This window comes from Quercus lobata, chromosome 10 (genome assembly GCF_001633185.2).
Source record: "Quercus lobata isolate SW786 chromosome 10, ValleyOak3.0 Primary Assembly, whole genome shotgun sequence".
Lineage (NCBI taxonomy): Eukaryota > Viridiplantae > Streptophyta > Magnoliopsida > Fagales > Fagaceae > Quercus > Quercus lobata.
In genome coordinates this window covers 65031039-65049344 of record NC_044913.1, presented here as the reverse complement: position 1 = coordinate 65049344, position 18306 = coordinate 65031039, and the positions used below count along the sequence as shown (strand labels likewise).

General features: G+C 33.1%; 1 protein-coding gene across 3 annotated transcripts; it reads left to right on the top strand.

Annotated features, from left to right (window-relative positions):
* The first annotated feature begins 4714 nt into the window (after positions 1-4714).
* Positions 4715-14110, top strand: LOC115965417 (MLO-like protein 1). 3 transcript variants are annotated; one of them, XM_031084634.1, is made up of 15 exons: positions 6642-6718; positions 6863-7334; positions 7466-7523; positions 7636-7874; positions 8821-8937; positions 9057-9099; positions 9362-9456; positions 10255-10329; positions 10450-10538; positions 10827-10876; positions 11263-11303; positions 12949-13158; positions 13263-13330; positions 13422-13482; positions 13582-14110. In XM_031084634.1, the coding sequence occupies exons 2-15, from the start codon at positions 7308-7310 to the stop codon at positions 13852-13854; spliced, it is 1446 nt and encodes a 481-aa protein (XP_030940494.1). In that variant the 5' UTR covers positions 6642-6718; positions 6863-7307; the 3' UTR covers positions 13855-14110. The 3 variants fall into 3 exon arrangements, with proteins under 3 accessions (XP_030940493.1, XP_030940495.1, XP_030940494.1); XM_031084633.1 differs by lacking the exons at positions 6642-6718; positions 6863-7334 and adding an exon at positions 4715-5147; XM_031084635.1 differs by having other exon boundaries at positions 6640-7310.
* The last annotated feature ends 4196 nt before the right edge of the window (positions 14111-18306 follow it).

Sequence of the window (18306 nt, the reverse complement as noted above, 5' to 3'; positions counted from 1 at the left end):
TTCATATGATTCGATAAATTTGTTAATATAAACATATGATCGAAACAAAAAAGAAAATGTTATTATAGTAGCGATGGGAGCATCTGTGTTGTTTAGCAAAGCAACCACTAAAAAAAGGGGTTATCCCAGCGTTTTCAAAACCACTGGGATTGCCCAAGAAAGCGCTAGGATATGGTCAAAATTCCTATCTAGGCATTTTTTTTTCCTGACACTTCAAACCGCCGCATAGTGAAAGTCGGTATAGGGTCGCCAAACCTGTACCAGCGCTTTTCAAAAGCGCCAGGAAATGCATATGCCCTATACCAGCGCTTTTGAAAGCGCTGGTATAGACCTTTTAAATTACATTCATTCAAGATCTATACTAGCGCTTTTGAAAGCACTGGAATAGGTACTGCCTATGACAGCGCTTTAAAAAACGTTGGTATAGGTGTGGAATGAATATAATTTAAAAAGCCTATACCAACACTTTTGAAAGCACTAGCATAGGCAGCACATATTCCAATGTTCCCAAAAGCACTGGTATAGGTCTTGAATGAATATAATTTAAAAGACCTATACCAGTGATTTTGAAAGTGCTGGCATAGGCATCACCTATTCCAGCGTTCTCAAAAGCGCTAGTATATGTCTTGAACGAATAAATTTAAATGGCCTATACCAGCACTTTTGGAAGTGCTGGCATAGGTTATACCTATTCCAGCATTCTCAAAAGCGCTGGTATAGGTCTTGAATGAATATAATTTAAAAGGCCTATGCCAGCGCTTTCAAAAGCACTGGTATAGGTCTTTTTTTTCTTTTTCTTTTTAAATTATAACTTTTTTAGCACCTGTAATATACCTAAAATACATATTTTCCAATACCTATTTTATAGCAACTGTAATGAACCACAATTCATATTTTTCAATAGCAAATACAATACCACATTAAACCAAGAAACTAAATATATTTAATTACACCATATCAATATTACATCCCAAATGTCTAGAATTTTATACACAAAAGAATACATTCTAAACAACTATGTACAATGTCCTACACAAAAGAATACATTCTAACTATATAGAATGTCCTGCACAAAAGAATACATTCTAATTGTCTAGAATGTTATAATAAAGTTTCCAACTATAATGTGTGTATATATATATATATATATATATATCAAAGTTTGAAACTTTATTATAAATATCAAAATGTCATAGTAACTACTCCAAAATAGGTGCCTAAAGTACCGCCTACTACATATCATCAAATGATAAGTGCTGAGCACCGTGAGACTGGATATCATTGCAGAATCACCATCACCATCACCATCCTCATCCTCATCCTCATCCTACGAATTAAGAAACACACAATGGATTAGTGTACTAAACAACAGAGTTAGTAGCTGAATGACACAATATCACTAGTATTACTACCAAGTGCCACATTAGCAATTAAAACACACTCAAAATGACTGATTTTAATTAAGCATATCAATTGGGTATTAGTCTCAATAAATTTCTCAAAAAGTGATTGGTGAGCAATTTATGCAAAAGATTCAATAAGTGATTACTTACAAATAAGTACGAAACAACCATCAATAGAAAGAAAAGGAAAATGTTTTCCAAGCTCCCAGTCACAAAACCACAATAAAGTTAATAACTAAAATAAGTTAAAATGAGGATTTAATAAACAACATAAAAAAATATTTACAAAAAAATACTTATGGGGTGACTTTAAATTCAAGATAACTTCAAAAAACCCATAAATTTACCATATTGTATTAATAAGCCCGAGTCTAAACTCTAGACAAGCTTAATTTCATTTTTGGAATGAATGAGTTTACCTCACTTTGCTGCTTGCAATAATTTAGGGACAAATAATTTTGTTTTTCCTCTATTTGAGGTGGTTGTAATAATCAAGCGTTGTAAGACCGCCAGAATGATCAGTTGATTACTTGGATGTTAAACCTTTTTTTATTTTTATTTTTATTTTATACTTATAAACATGGGTGTATAAGACTCTTTGAGGTAGTCTTTTAATACCATACTAACATCAGGGTAATTACAAGAAAGTTTTGTTTTGGGATGATTTAAAGTGTCGGTTAAAAGACTTAAATTCAGGACATTAGATCATATGAACCTGAAAATTACTAGATTAACTCAATGGGTAACTTAGCTGTTCCTATATGCTACACATAGATATTTTCTCTTTAAAAGTTCTTGTCAAATTCTAGGCCGCTACTTGGGCATATTGTCCTCTCTCTGATCACTCATTTACTTACAACCTTGGTATATTCCTACACCTCATTACAACACTTGATTCTCATCTTCAATCACACTACTAATCAATCCAGCAAGTCATAACCCATCAAGCAAAATAGACCTAACCTGACATGACACCCTTCCACTAATAAATAAATAAACACTAATACAATCTAAATTAGACAGTAAAAGAAGTAATTATAAATGATAAACAAAAAGAATCTTTATTACTATTATTTTTTTAGTAAAATAACTAAAAAGAATCTTTATTTGGATAGAGGAGGTGACCAACAATATTTAGCAAACAGAAAAAGTTTTCCAAAGACATGGCCACTCAATTAACCAATTTCACAGCAAAATTCATCAAATCAAAACTCACCAATCACCTACACACACAGACACACACAAAAAAAGCATCATATACTATCCAATAACCCATTAACTTCATAAATTATCCATAAACCATTTTCAAACAAAATTTCATTTGATTATTTTGCATCACAGAACTTCATGACAACTCAACAATCACCATGCAAACATGAACAAAAATGCATATACTTTGTATTCAAACTTCTTACCATAGACATATTGGGAAACGATGGGCATAGTGAAGTCAACATCCTCCGCATTAACCTCATTGCTTCTACTTGAGTAGACAACTTGATAACCCATTGGTCAGTTTCAGTAGATGTTGGAGGTGGCGTACTATCATCCATTGACCTCGCACGATTGCTAGAGGGGGTTAGACCAAAGCCTACTCCTCTAACACAGCCACCTCTCTCTGCATCGATGACCTGTCCAAATGCATCGTTGGGCTACCAAAGTATGCCAGCCTCAATGTCGTTTCCCTGCAACTGTGACCCCGTTGTCATAAGCTGTTTCATCTTTGCCTAATAATCACAAATAAACAAGACAAAATATTAGCAACAAGGGCAATAATACACATGCCAACATGAATAATATGCTTTTATATATATAAAAGTTGAGTTGGAGTTACTATAAAAGAAAAAAAAAGTTGGGTTAGAGTTATACCATGCTTACTTAGAACCCAAACCATATATATTCTATAAAATATCTAAGCATATCAGAAATTAAGAACCAACATGTGAAGATATATGTGTTGGTATGTATAAATATGATATGGATACAAAGTCAAATACTTTATAATGAAGAAAATGGAAAAACGAGTAAAAAGGAAACACAAAGTGTAGTGTAGGCATCATTAAATGTTCGTGTTTATGTTCATGTATGAATATGCATTTCTTTTTCGAATGAACTATGGGTGAAATGAATATATATGATACGTGTTCTTTTCTGTCTTTCTTTTTATTATTATTTAGAATATAAACCTAATCCTAATGGTTTTTCTTTCTCCTTCCTTCTCCATCATCACGATGCTGAATGGTGATGATGCCTAATAATGCCTTTGCAATTTGCATACACTCCCCTTCTTTCGTTGTTGGTAATTGGTAACCTTCGGTTAGAGGATTTTTTCGCCATTTAGCATTATTTTAGCAACAATTTTGTTAGTCAGCATATTTTTGAAACATTTTAGCAAATTAGCATCTTGAGTTTCTTAGACTTGATTTCAATGAATGAACTCAAGTCTCACACACTCGATTTTGATGCTCTAGAAGGTTGATGTGGAAATTTTTATATACGTAGAACTCAAGTCTCAAAGACTCGAGTCTTGTTTTTAATTTTACATTTTTGAGAAACGAAGAAGAGGAAAAAAGGAGGAGGAGAAGAAGAAGAAGAAGAAAGAAGAAAGAAGAAGAAAAGGATACCCATACCCACGGCAAAACCGAACCCACCCCGTGAAGTCACTTGCAAAAACCAAACTCACCCCACCTATTCTCATCTTAGTGACGAATCGGTGATGGCTCTCCCGATTGAGAAGGTGGCTATTCTTCTTGGTGCAGGTTTGTCTTTGCTTTCTCTCTTTTTCTCCGATTCTCAATTTTTTTTTAAAAAAAATTCTAAGAGCCACTCTGGTGTCAATGTTGGGATCATGATTTTTGGGTTGGAGAAGAAGAATGAAGAAGGAAGTGGAGAGTGGGTTTTGTTCTTGGGTTTTTCAATGCAAGAACTCGAGTTCCACGTGGATTTTAAATCTACCTCAGTTCTGCAAGCACATGGAACTCGAGTTTTCAAGACTTGAGTTGTTATAATGAACTTGAGTCTAAAAATCTCAAAATGTTAGTTCCCTAAATAGTTTGGAAACACTACCAACTAACAAAATTTTAGCAAAATGATGTTATTTTGCCCAAAAAAAAAATCCTAGGTCAGAAGTAGTCCCAAAAAAAAAAAAAAAAGTCTTTTGAGAGTTTGGTGAGATTCATGGTTATTAGGAGCGGGGTGGGTGTGGGACCCAACAGTTGGTATCTACATACTGCCTATATAAACGTAACATGTGTTGTTGTGTTGGGTCAACCTAGTTTTTCATTTGTTTGGAGTTGATGTTTGCACTGATTAGCGGTCGGTCTCGGTCAGCATATTTTAATCTTTAGGCTTTAAAGGGCCAAACCCCATAAATCTTCACATTTAATTTTCTTTTTGGCCCATAAGGTTTTTCTAAAATGGCAGTGGCAGCTTGATAATCCCACCAGCTGCTTTCCAGCTCCTCCATCCCACTCTTCTTATTATGATTCTATATTTCCATTTTCTTGTTTCAAAGACAAGAATTATTTGTAGGAGAGAAAAGAGTGAGAGTACTGCACTACATATATCATCAATATCATCATTTTTGGTTAATTAGATTTTAGGTAGAGAGAGAGACAGAGAAAGATGGCAGCTGAAGAAGGCCCAATTTTGGAGTACACCCCAACGTGGGTTGTTGCTGTTGTGTGCTTTGTTATCATCGCCATCTCTCTCGCCGCTGAACGTCTCCTTCACTACACTGGCAAGGCATGTCTAGTATTTGTGCATGTCAATCTCTTTTCTGCATCCATCATTTCAATTTCCTTATTAGTCTTAGACTACTTTGGTAAACTAATCATCATTAATTATTCATAATCAGCGACGTAGCTAGCTTTGGACTGAGCGGGCAACGGCCCCCTAAATTGTTTTTAAAAAATATTATTATATACATATGTATACTAATTTTAGTAATTTTATTTTATAAAATTACAATTTTTTCCTTTAAACAATATCATTATTTTTTTAAGAGTAATGCTATACTCACAAAAATTTTTACAACATTTTTACAAATTGTTTTGATAGCAAATTCTTATTGGTTCACATATGAATCCACTACTTACATTATTTTTTTACTTACAAGTAACCACTTATTACATCAATCATTTATAAAAAAGTTTATAGCGTTAGTATTTTCCTCATTTTAGTGACTATAAAAGAATTTATAGGTCTAAAATCTAAAACAAAATATACGAGCCCAAAAGAAATAATTCAACAACAAAAATTACCAATAGTAAAACTTAAAAAAGAAAAAAATTAAACTCAACTAGCCAATTTTATTTAAAATGAACAACCCTCTCATTTAAAAATTATAAACAAAAATAATTTTGTTTTTACTGACAAAAAAAAAAAAAAAATCTCAACAGCTAAGTAGTAAGCAAAAACAAAGATTGAAATCGTTGTACACAGCTAACACTAAACCGGCTCCTTAACTCAAAACTCTGACTCCATCCCTAATAGGAATGTGCAGCCAACCCACCAACCTGCCAAAACCGACTCGACCAAATCCAACCTGCCAGGTTGGGTCGATTTTTAGAGTTTGGTGGGTTGGGTTGGGTTACAAAATTTTTTTTGATAACGGATTGGGTTGGGTTTGGGTCATAAAATTTCAAACTCGCCAAACCCAACTTGACCCATCCATATATTTAAAATATATATTATATAATTAATAAAAATTTTAAAATAACTAGCTCTTTCTATCTTATGTAAAAACTAATTAGTTCACAAAAACTTTAGTAAATTACTATTGTTGTTTAGTCATTAGTGTTGTTTGTCTTTAAGAAATCACATTAATACTAATCTTTAAATTTTTTTAATATATATTTTTTTACTCAATTTAATAATAATAATAATAATAATAAATTTATTTAACCCATGGGTTCAATCAGACTCAACCCAACCCATGTGAGTTGGGTTGGGCTTATGTGATGTTGGGTTGAATTTTATTTTATCCATTATGATGGGTTAGGTCAAAAAATCTTTTTAATTTGGTCCAACTGACCATGCACACCCCTTCCTTATTCATATAACGGAGTTCAAATTTTTTATCTCATTTTGTCTGTTTCACTCTATACTCTAACAATAAACACATATGACGTGCCACCTATTTAATTAAATTTGACTTCTTCTTATTTTAATTATCTAAAATAAAATAACTCCTCACACCGCCATCACCACCCACCATCAACCTTCGCCGGCACCGTCCTCGGCCTCCGACGTCGTCAGCGTCGCCGGCCACGGCCAACCCCATCCCCACTGTTCCTTTCAAACCCATCAACTAGGTGAAACCCATGTTTCAAAGTTCAAACCCAGGCCAATATCATCACCTTCAACCCAACACCACCACCATCGGTACCAGTCGACGGCGCCACCAACATCTCTGGTCACTGCCAAACATCATCTCCGGTCCGCACCAACCGCTATAGCTGAAACCCATGTTTCCAACCCATGTTTCATCACCATAGCTAAAACCCACGTTTCAAGCCCATTCCTCATTCTCATTTTTTTTTTTTTTCTTCCTTGTCTCCTGGACTACTTTTCTGTTTTTGCTCTTTAATTTTCATTTTCATTCTCTTTTATTTCCCGATTTTTATACTATTACCGAACCCATTTTGTGTTAGTTCTCTTTGATTTATTTTGTTGTCTTTGGTTGATTCAATGATTTAGTTTCTCTTTGGAGTTTGGTTATTAGGATTTGATGATATTGGCTTGGGTTTGAAACATGGGTTTCTGGTTGGTCGGTTTGAAAGCAACAGTGGGGATGGGGTTGGATTTAATTTAATAGGTGGGTTGGCCGTGGCTGGCGATGCTGACGACGTCGGAGGCCGGCAGTAGCGGACGGCGGCCGGAGGACGGTGCCGGCGAAGGTTGATGGTCGGTGATGATGGCCGGTGTGAGGTGTTATTTTATTTTAGATAATTAAAATAAGAAAAGTCAAATTTAATTAAATAGATGGATATAGGTGTAACATAAAGTGGAACAGACAAAATGGGAAAGAAGATTTGACTCTCTCTCTCTCTCCTTTGCAGTATCTCAAGAAAAAGAACCAGAAGCCTCTCTTTCATGCCTTAGAGAAGATCAAAGAAGGTCACCAGTACTCTCAACTCTCTTTCTCTCGCTATTACATTTACATACATATAGAGTTCGATATATTCTGGGTATGCCTGATCATATCGTTTTATGGTGTGAATGAATGCAGAGTTGATGTTGTTGGGCTTCATATCACTGCTACTCTCAGTGTTCCAATCAGAGATTGAAAAACTTTGCATATCCGAGAACTTAGCCAACCAGTGGTTGCCTTGTAAATTAACAGATGCATCTTCTTCTTCTTCTTCTTCTACTACTACCCATTTCCAAACTTTGTTCACTTCTTTTATTCCCCGTCGCCTCCTCGCCAAGGCAACAATTACTCCCGAAGAATATTGTGCTAAGATGGGGGTACTTAATACCGCAATCAATGCTTGTATCCATATTACTATTTTGGCTATTGGTGATTGATTAATGGGGTTTTCTAGTTTTGTTGTTTATTTTAATCAAAGTAGATACGAATATATCACAAAGGAATCAATTTTTAGTGGAGTTAGTTGACTTTATTAACGCACCAAAACAATTTTTGTATTTTGGTTTGTAGTTTGTAGTGTATTGAGTACTGTTTATTGGGGGGAAAGGACCCATATGATTTTTTTTTTTTTTTTTTTAAGCAAACCACAGATAAATTTTTTAATCATGACTTGACTTGGAATAATATTTAGTTTTTGAAGTTTTATAAAAACAAATATATTATTGATTGGTGGAATCTTCCGGTCAGTCGTCTCAAAGCAAATGCATTGGTTGCAAATGCATATGCTCTTCTTATCTACATACTAGTTAAATCAACGGGCAGGGTGGATTGTTTGAAATGTCACATATTTGGAATCCGACATTAGTTACTGTTCCTTATTGTTAGCAGTTTCTTTTCTGTTCTGTTCTTTTCTTCTCCTCCTTTTTCCTTCTTTTGAATTGTCTTTGTGTATTATAGACTCTTGTTCAATCTTCTGCAATAGCTAAATCTTACTGGTAGGAGGCCCGTATTACAAAATTGTCAGCTAATGTTAAATTGTTAATACAAACAAAATATTTTTACTCTTCACTGTTTGAAATTGAATAGATCAACATCTTCTAGTGTGGACAGAATTATGTAATTTTTTTTTTCCCAGTTGAGACCTTTGTGGGTTATAACTTATTAGCATGCATAACTGAACTCAGCATCATATAAAGTTATTAAGGTCTTCAAAGAATGTTCTAGGAATGTAATCAAAATCTAATTTGTTAACTAAGGTTGCACATGCATTTATGAATTGAAATATCTTATTAGTTTTTTGCTTTCTTTACATCATTTTTTCAGGGAAAGGTCCCACTGTTATCTTTTACTGCACTGCATCATCTTCACATATTTATCTTTGTGTTAGCTGTTGCGCATGTGAATTTCTGTGCTCTAACCATTCTTTTCGGAGGAGCAAAGGTTAGTTGTCCCTATTCTTATAATTATCTGTCTATTTTTCTCTTTTTTTAATTATAACCAAGTATTTTTATTCATTAATCTTGGAGTCAATTTTTCTATAATATGTTTTAATGGTGTAGATACGTCAATGGAAACATTGGGAGGAAAACGATCCAGAAGAAGGTAAATCTCAATTTCTCATTAAAAGTTTAAGTCTACTTGCTTTCCTGTGTTATGTTTCCTTCTGCTGAATCCCGGATCATAAAATAAATTTTTTCCTTACCTCAATTCTTTTGGACTGAATGTTATAGAATTGAGTCACTCAGAACTTTTCACTATGGCCTGAAATTTCATCATTCACCCTGAAGTGTGTGCATTTTCTTTAGTATCCAACAACTACTTGCCGTTGTTTACATCTTTTCTCATGAAAATACTGTATTTGCAGTTCTGAAAACATACATTACACAAGTCCAAGATCACACTTTTTTCAGGAAATGCTTTCTGGGTATTGGCAAAGATTCAACTTTGTTAGGATGGGTGGTAAGTTATAGAACCCTTTATAATCAAGTCAATCTGCCTGTTTGACAATTAATACCAACTATGATTACAACCGCTAATAATTTGATTCATCAACGTTATTAAAAGGATAATGTAATGATCATACTTATCAATAGTTTTCATGATGGAGAGCATTCATTTCACCATGGTTTCTTGGTCTCACTTCTTCAGAATATAAATTTCATTGATGAAATTTGTGAAAAATTACAAATTGACCATACTGACCATTTCCATTTTAAATTCGTTTGATTAAAAGTTGGCTTACTAAGATTCATAACTTAATAGTTTCCAACTGTATCCCAGGTTGTTTTATAAATATCAGGAAAAAGAAAAACCACTATCTTTTACCTCTTCTTATATGCTAGACTACACCTAATTTTTTTTTTTTAAACCCATGTACTACTCAAATGTTAACAAGCCTGAAATGCATACGGAAAGGTCAGTTTCAAGACAAAAATAAAAAATAAAAAAAAAAAGAAAAAGAAAAAAGAAAAAGAGATTAACAAAAAATGATTTCACTCTGAAAATTTAAATGTTGTAGATCACCTTTCCTGTGCATTTTATGTATAATAATCAAGAATGAAATATTTCAGTTATGACATTAGAATTTCACTTCTACAGCCATAATATATATAAAAGACAGAGATCATTCTGGGATGCTTGCCTGACTTGTAATGGACATCAGAATTGGGCAGTTACAACAAAATACACTAATTTTTCTTCTCTACTATTACAAACAAATGATTTTTTTTTTTTTTTTCATGACATCATCATTTTCAGCAATCATTTTTCAAGCAATTTTATGGGTCTTTGACCAAAACAGATTATCTGACAATGCGACGGGGCTTCCTTATGGTAAGTTATATAAAGTTCTACATGTATTCAATTTATTATTCTTTATTTTTTTTCAAAACCCCATTACTTTTTACTTCACTAGATAATCTTTCTGATTTTTAGTATCTTTATTTTCTATAGACTCATTGCAGAGGAAACCCAGAGTTTAATTTCCACAATTACATGATTCGTGCCCTTGAAGCTGATTTCAGTAAAGTTGTTGGAATAAGGTTAGTCACAATAATTAAAGACATTCCAAGTGCACTCATTATCTTATTTGCTATATTTTGAGCTTTATTATTCCTAATGTGGAGTACATCTTATAAGGTTAAACCGATAAAAAAGTACTGACATAGAAGGTTTGTGCTTATGCTCAACCTCTTTTGTTTGAAAAATGGTAGTACTTCTATTTTCCATGTATTTTATTACAATTACTAGCTCTCCGTGCAATAAGTACTTTCTAATCTGATTCCTTTTAGTTGATAGATCCTACTAAATTCTAACTTCATCAATTGCAGTTGGTATCTTTGGTTATTTGTGGTCATTTTCTTGTTGCTGAATGTGGCTGGTAAGCTCTCTCTCTCTCTCCCTCTCACAATGTGAGACTCACATTAACAAAGTGTAACAGGTTTTTCGCACATAATTGAATGTATGGCCCTAAGACCATCCTTAGCAACCCAGTTTTTCTATTCTGAATTGCATTTATAATATGGTCCTAACCCAGGTTCTGAAAACAGTGTAGAAATTTTCGTTGTAGAGGTTTCAAGTTCTTGTCCATTTGACTCACATTTCTAAATCTAATTACTGTTGAGTTGAACGTCATGTTCTATGAATTATTCATCAAAATTTCTGAGTTCCAATGACCATAATGCCATAGTCCTTGTCTCTGTTCTAGGCTCAACCACATGAAGATCATTATCTCCAATCCATCATGTATTCTGACTTTTCTTGCAGGTTGGAATGCGTACTTCTGGATTGCATTCATACCCTTCATTGTAAGTTCTACGTCATAGTTTACCTGTTAAATTGCTTATATATTTATGCAATTTTATTAGTCACAGTTTTGTGAAGATTATACCTTGTAAGAACATTTTGATTGCCAACCTTTGTTTTTCGTTTGCGCCGGAAGAGCAAAGTTTGTTTGTGCACTAGCTCACCCTATAATTTAAATCTTGATGCCCACTAGCTCACATGACAGATTGTGCTTATGTTTTTTTTTTTTTAATAATGTTGGATTAAAAGGAACTAGCCAGTCTTACATTAATTGCATTTTCTGAGTTAAATTCCTTTTGATATAGAAGGTGGCTTTTGTATGTAAAAATATATATATTTGGTTTTTAACTTAATAAAGCGGTGTCATTGACAGTTGGTATCTATTTCTTCCTTTGAACACTTCTAACCTATCACAAGGAGCTTGTAATATTTTAAAGCTGAATGTTACAGTTTTACACCTAGTGTAAATCATCAATTCATAGAAACCATCATATGTCCCCTCAAAAGCTTGACATGCTTATATAGGACCAAATCATAAACAACTCTTGTAGCAGCAATTATGTATTACTACAATTCACCCAAGCTTAGGCTCTATAAAAAGAGTCTTACAATCTTACAGGCACTTCCAGAAATTCAAGGAGCTCTCAGTGGTACGAGATAATTTTTGGGCAAGAATTTGGTATATACATGCTCATTCTCCCTAAAAAGGAACCTGTGAAAGATAATAATTATATTAAACTGTATTTTTGCAAGCATGTCACTAGTTTCTATCATATTCAACTTGGTAAAACATAGAGATCATAATCTCCACCTTATCTAATCATCCAAGTCAACCAAGATTATTTTTAAATAAAATTCTATATGATAAAAAGCAAGAAAATTCCTAAAATTGACGTCATTGATGTTAAGGTGATCCTTCATTCAGTTGACTTCAAACTGTAGCAATACACAAGCAAAAGCTCTGTTTTCATTATAGTTGACTGTTGAGGACAAATGGAACATGTGCCAAAAGATGTCAAGAAGGATGTTATTCCTGGTTTCATTAAATAGTACTTGTATACTAGTATTTAAAATTTTAATCTGCTAGAGATATTGGTTAGGGATTTTGTTATGTCTATATGAATTAAATTTCACAATTATGTTGTCAAGATTAAATTCTGTACCCTTCAATTTTAACCCATTTCATCAAGTCCTAACACATGTTTGTGTGTGTGTGTGTGTGTGTGTGTCAAAGATAAAAGGAAGATTGCATGCACTATTTAAATGGAATTGTTCAATTTTGAGTGTGTGCAATTTCTACACTAGAAGGAAGACTGGATATAGACTTTGTATACCACTTTATGATATGTCCCTCATCAGTCAACCATGCCACCTAGCAGCTACATGTTATCTATACAGTTGTAGTTGAATAGATGGATTTCTGGCTTTTCACCTTCTAAAGAAAAATGTGTTAGCTCATTTCTAGTGTCTTTTCCATACTTTTGTTTAACTTACCATGTTCTTTTGTTGAAAATAACAATCAAATAAATGATTCATAATAATTGTGTGTCTGCTCAAATCATCAAACTACATGTTCATCTTGTAAATGTCCTGGATAACATGTAGGGTAAGGGCCATAACATTGATATTGTTTTTTATATTTTACAGCTTCTACTTGCTGTGGGCACTAAGTTAGAGCATGTAATTATCCAGTTGGCCCATGAGGTTGCCGAGAAACATACAGCGATTGTAGGTGATTTGGTAGTTAAACCTTCAGATGATCACTTCTGGTTCCATAGGCCCCGGATTGTTCTCTTGCTGATTCATATCATCCTGTTTCAGAATTCATTTGAACTGGCATTTTTCTTTTGGATATGGGTAAACCAATTAAAATTCAATATTCATTACATACTAATGAGACAAAGATAAATTTGAAATGAAAACTATGGATTGAATTTCTATGATGCTTCAATATGTTACAGGTTCAATATGGATTTGACTCATGCATAATGGGAAAAATCAACTATATCATCCCAAGACTTGTTATAGGGTAAAACAATGATAGTAATTATTCTATTCTTGAAATCATGTGTTTCTATTGATGAACCAATCTGATGTTAAATGTCAACTTTTATTCATAGGGTATTCGTTCAGTTCATCTGCAGTTATAGTACCCTACCACTTTATGCAATTGTCACACAGGTGAGTTGGATCATCACTGAGAATTCACCTTCTTTATGATCAATTAATTTTTGTTGGGATTTTAGGCTGATGAAGAATGCTGAATTCCTTATAATGTAGATGGGAAGTTCATTTAAAAAGGCTATATTTGAAGAACACAATCAAGAAGGGCTTGTTGGTTGGGCTCAAACGGCAAAAAAGAACAGGGGTTTGAGAAAGGCTGCTAATGGCTCAACTACGACTACTAGTCAGGGTTCTACTACTCATGCATCCAGCCAAATGAGTCCAAAAGAAACTACTCCTTTGGCAATTCAGATGAGTGAAGTATCTGCAATGGAAGAAGGCAATGCAGGAGAGATTGCAGCTGCAACTCTCTACGGTGGACATAGATAAGGGCATCATAGTCTCACTCAAAACTCTTGTAGTTAGCCGGGTGTTTTTTACTTGTTGAAGTTAAGGTGAATTTAGGAATAGTTGTGTTTTGATATATGCTACATATTTATTAAAATTGTTCAAATGCATACTATATAGTTGGTTTATTGATTTTATTTCTTGTATAGTAATGATGATGATGTGTAAAATGATGATATAATTTTGATGTAAGCAGTTAAGTACTAAGTTCAATAGAATTGTTTGCTAGCAATCAGAACTAAATAACTTGATAATATATCATGTGGAATTATTTTCTAAAGAAAAGTCATTAGTAGTTATTCCATGTGAAAATCTCTCTACATTCAAAAAATGGCACTCAGCTAACAAAACAGACTGATAACAAACACAACCAGATATCAAGTGCTTAAAATACAACAACACAACGGCCATTAAGTATTGGCTATAATATTATCTCTACTTCACCGTTCTTTTACACAGGAATAGGATGCTTCAACTTTCAAGATCTAGACCGATAGCCAAATTCAAGTGCTTCGTTTTCAAGAAATCCAATTATTCAAAAACAAAATTGAAAGTCATTTCAACCCAACAACATAGAAAAAATCACTCATTTTATAAATGTCTACAACTACAAATACAAGTGTAGAACTGTGGGCAGGGAGGAAGCAAGAGCTAAGGTTTGGATTTTTTTATTTTTTTTTTTTTTGAGGGGGGGGGGGGGGGTTGGGGGGGGGTCAATTTTACTATGAGAAATGCTAACGAATTCCCTTAGGTCATTCATTAATAATTTATTTAAAGAAAGTTTTTATGAAAAAAAAAAAATTAATATTTTGATAGTTTTTTTCATTTCCCAGAAAAGTGTTGTCAAAATTTTCCTAAATTGGATTCTTAACCAATGCCCTAAGGGCACTTGTTAGCTTGGCTCATTTAAGATTTTATGAATGGTCTATTTGTGTCAACGGTTGAGATTGGTATTTTTTTAATATGACCGCGTTTTCTGGCCTCATATTCTGTCACAATTAGCTAGGAATTTTAAAACCCAATTGACACTTTTGAATGCTATTAAGTATTTGACACTTTGGTTTGACAAATTCTAACCGCTTTACAATCTCTTCTTGGATATCATTAACTGATTTTCATAAGGACAATAAACATCACTAATAATATTACAAACTAACATTCCTCCAGTGTGGTCATAACAAATATCAAGATATTGAAAGAATAAAAAAAATCAAGCTGGGAGTGGGAGCAGCCTTTGTACAGAGCAGAGTGAGAATTTGGGCTAATTTTGGTGTTTAGAATATTAAAAAAAGGTGCAGCACGAGAACTTGATTTGGGTCAAAATTTAAAATTAAAAAAAAAAATGTTTTATATTCAATTCCTCTGTTCCTTGTATATAAGCAGAGCAGTAATTTTCCTATTCATTGGATGAGAAATTTCTCTCTCATCATCATCCTAGTTTAGCTTCTGACATGAGATGGCAAACAACATATACATTGGTGGGTTGTTGTTAGCCAATAACATGGCTCCGTCCCGATTGTAAGACTTTTTTTAATGTAGATAAGTAGATATCCTGTATCAAGTTTCCATGTTCATTTTTAATGTTAATAGAGGGTTAAGATTAAAACAAGTAAAATGGATGGTGAGGATTTTAGCAGTAATTTTTTTTCCTTAGTATCAGTAACCAGGTTTGATTAACTTTTTTTTTTTTTTTTGGAGAATGTGGTTTGATTAACTTGATTATTAAAAGAATTTTACATTTAATAAATTACGTTAGCCCATCGAAATTCTTAGTATAATAGGAAACAAATAATTAAGGAATAGAGATTGGAGTAGGAAAAAACATTTGTTCATCCTAATAAAACTAAAGGGTCCAAAACATGAGAAAAATATCTCAAATATACTTGTAGATTTTTTCTTTTTGACAATTGAATCCAAATAATTCATATATCAAGTACCAATATAAAAAATTATCATAATAATTTCTTTAAAAATACTCCCAAAGTAAGTCACACAAACCTGATTGTCACACAGACAAGGTAAATCACCATGTCATGGCACAACAGCAAAACAACGTCAAAAGCTCACAAATTAATTTATTTAAAATACATAGTTTCCATAAAATATTTTAATAACCAAATATCAACAATATATATATCTCTCTCTTAAAAGAGGCATTTAATCAAAACTATTTAAGGCATTTAATTAAAACTAGGAACCAGATACAAACTGATCAAAACACACCTAGCTGCATCTAAATTAAGCAAAAACAAAACATCTACTATGGAGTCTAAAAAATTTAAAAAAATTATAGAGAGCAGCCCTTCTAGCAAGGGGCATCAGCACATTTATTTACTTCCCCGTAACAGTGCTAGATTTGGAGCATAGAAATCTCCCTTAGGCCAGCCTTACAATCACTGACCAAGGCACCAATACCATTTGGGTGGCCATCATTCTTTTCCAGGAGGTCCACAACAAACTGGGCATCCAAATCAATGATTTTTAGAGACATACATGGTCTGATTCCGTCCCCTAAAGTCCACAGCTTCGCTGCAACACTGGTGGTATGCCCAATAGCTCTAGCATAGCCTTTGATCTATTCTCCCTTGTCATTCCGAATCAAACCTCCAACTCCTGCGAAACCAGGATTGCCAAGAGATGATCCATCTAAGTTTATACCAACTCAAAGGAGGGTTGGTCCATCTCACCTAGATTTTGGTACGTGAACGAGCCTGCTTCCCGCTGATACTAATGTATGCAAACTCGATGGCCTTCGAAAGAACCTTCGCTTTCAAATTCCTTTGATAGTTCTCATTTCGAAATATTATATTATTCCTACGGAACCACAATGACCAGATACCGAATGAAAATATAATTTCCCAGTTGATGCCCGAGGAGGATAACACTTTGGAGCTACAACGATTTAACCTTAGCCACTCAATAAGGTTAGACCCATAGAAAAGAGAGTCTACCATAAGGGGAGGAAAAGACTTCCAAAAAACTTGGGCTTCGTGGCAATCTTTAAGGGCATAAATAATGGTCTCTGGACCTCCACTGCAAAGCAGGCACGTAAAAAAGTGTTACGCATGCAAAGCAAGTTTGGTACTATCCACTTACTATCCCCGAATTCGTCCTCTCTCTCTCTCTCTCTCTCTCTCTCTCTCTCTCTCTCTCTCTCTCTCTCTCTCTCAAAGTCATTTCAATCCAAAACATCACTACTTTTATAATAGTTTTATAAATGTCAACTAGTATAACTATGGAATTTGAATTTATTTTTTTACTTCTTTAAATGTAATTACATGATGGACAAAATTTAACTATAAACTTAATTGTAATCTTAGACAACTCCACTCAATATATTTTATTGGAAGTAAATTTTAACAAAACCACTATTAGATAATATTTTCTTCTTACATCCTTAATGTTTGCAAAATTTTCAGAAAATTAAATATTAATAGTTATATCATCAATCAAATGTTTAACTTTCAAGTTTTAGTAATCTAAGATTATGCATAAAAAATAAGTTTATAGATCAAACAGTAAAATTACATCTGCTTGACATGAAATTTGACTTATGTGTTAAAAACATAAAGAATATGCAATTTAACGGTTAGATTTTAAAAATAATAGCCACAGACCCACACAATACATGAGAATATAGAAATATTACATAGTAAGGTGTAATATATATATATATATATATGTATGTATGTATGTATGTATGTATATAATATATGTATGTATGTATGTATGTATGTATGTATGTATATAATATATGTATGTATGTATATATGTATGTATGTATGTATGTATATAATATATGTATGTATGTATGTATGTATGTATGTATATAAAAAAAAAAAACAATTACTTCAAGTATTTTCTATTCTTTTTATAATAAAAAAAAACATTTATGTATTTTTTATCCTTTTATCACTACAAATATATCATTATTTTAATGGTCATATCAGTATTTAGTGTGCCAAGTGCCAACAATGCACTATGTCTGCCACGTAGGCAATATTCGTTAGTGAGATGACAGTATAGACTAAAATAAGAATGATTTTTCGATTTTGGGACCTGCATCCAAGAAAAAAGAAAAGTGGAGACCAAAATGGTATCAGTCCAAAATGTAGGGACCAAAAATGTATTTATGCCAATAATTTATTACTCAAACAATTGGTAAGCATATTCAAATTCATTTCCATGTAGATTGTGTTTTGATATAAACTCAATTTTTTTTTTCTTATAAAATAAATATTAACCCAAACCAAAATTCAACCAAAGTTATAAAAGGGAGAAGAAGGCTTCGTGATGGAAAATTAAAAAAACTCATCAACCATAATTAGAGAGTTACAAGAAAGAACAAAATTCCACAGAGAGAGAGAGAGAGAGAGAGAGAGTAGTAAAAAAATTGTGTGGGAAAATATGGATTGGACAGAAGAAATGATATCA

Coding starts and splice junctions, on each gene's coding strand:
- LOC115965417 (XM_031084633.1), top strand. CDS start 5,028: ATGGCAGCTGAAGAAGGCCCAATTTTGGAGTACACCCCAACGTGGGTT. Junction 10,539..10,826: donor AGTAAAGTTGTTGGAATAAG/GTTAGTCACAAT, acceptor CATCAATTGCAG/TTGGTATCTTTGGTTATTTG. Junction 10,877..11,262: donor CTTGTTGCTGAATGTGGCTG/GTAAGCTCTCTC, acceptor CTTTTCTTGCAG/GTTGGAATGCGTACTTCTGG.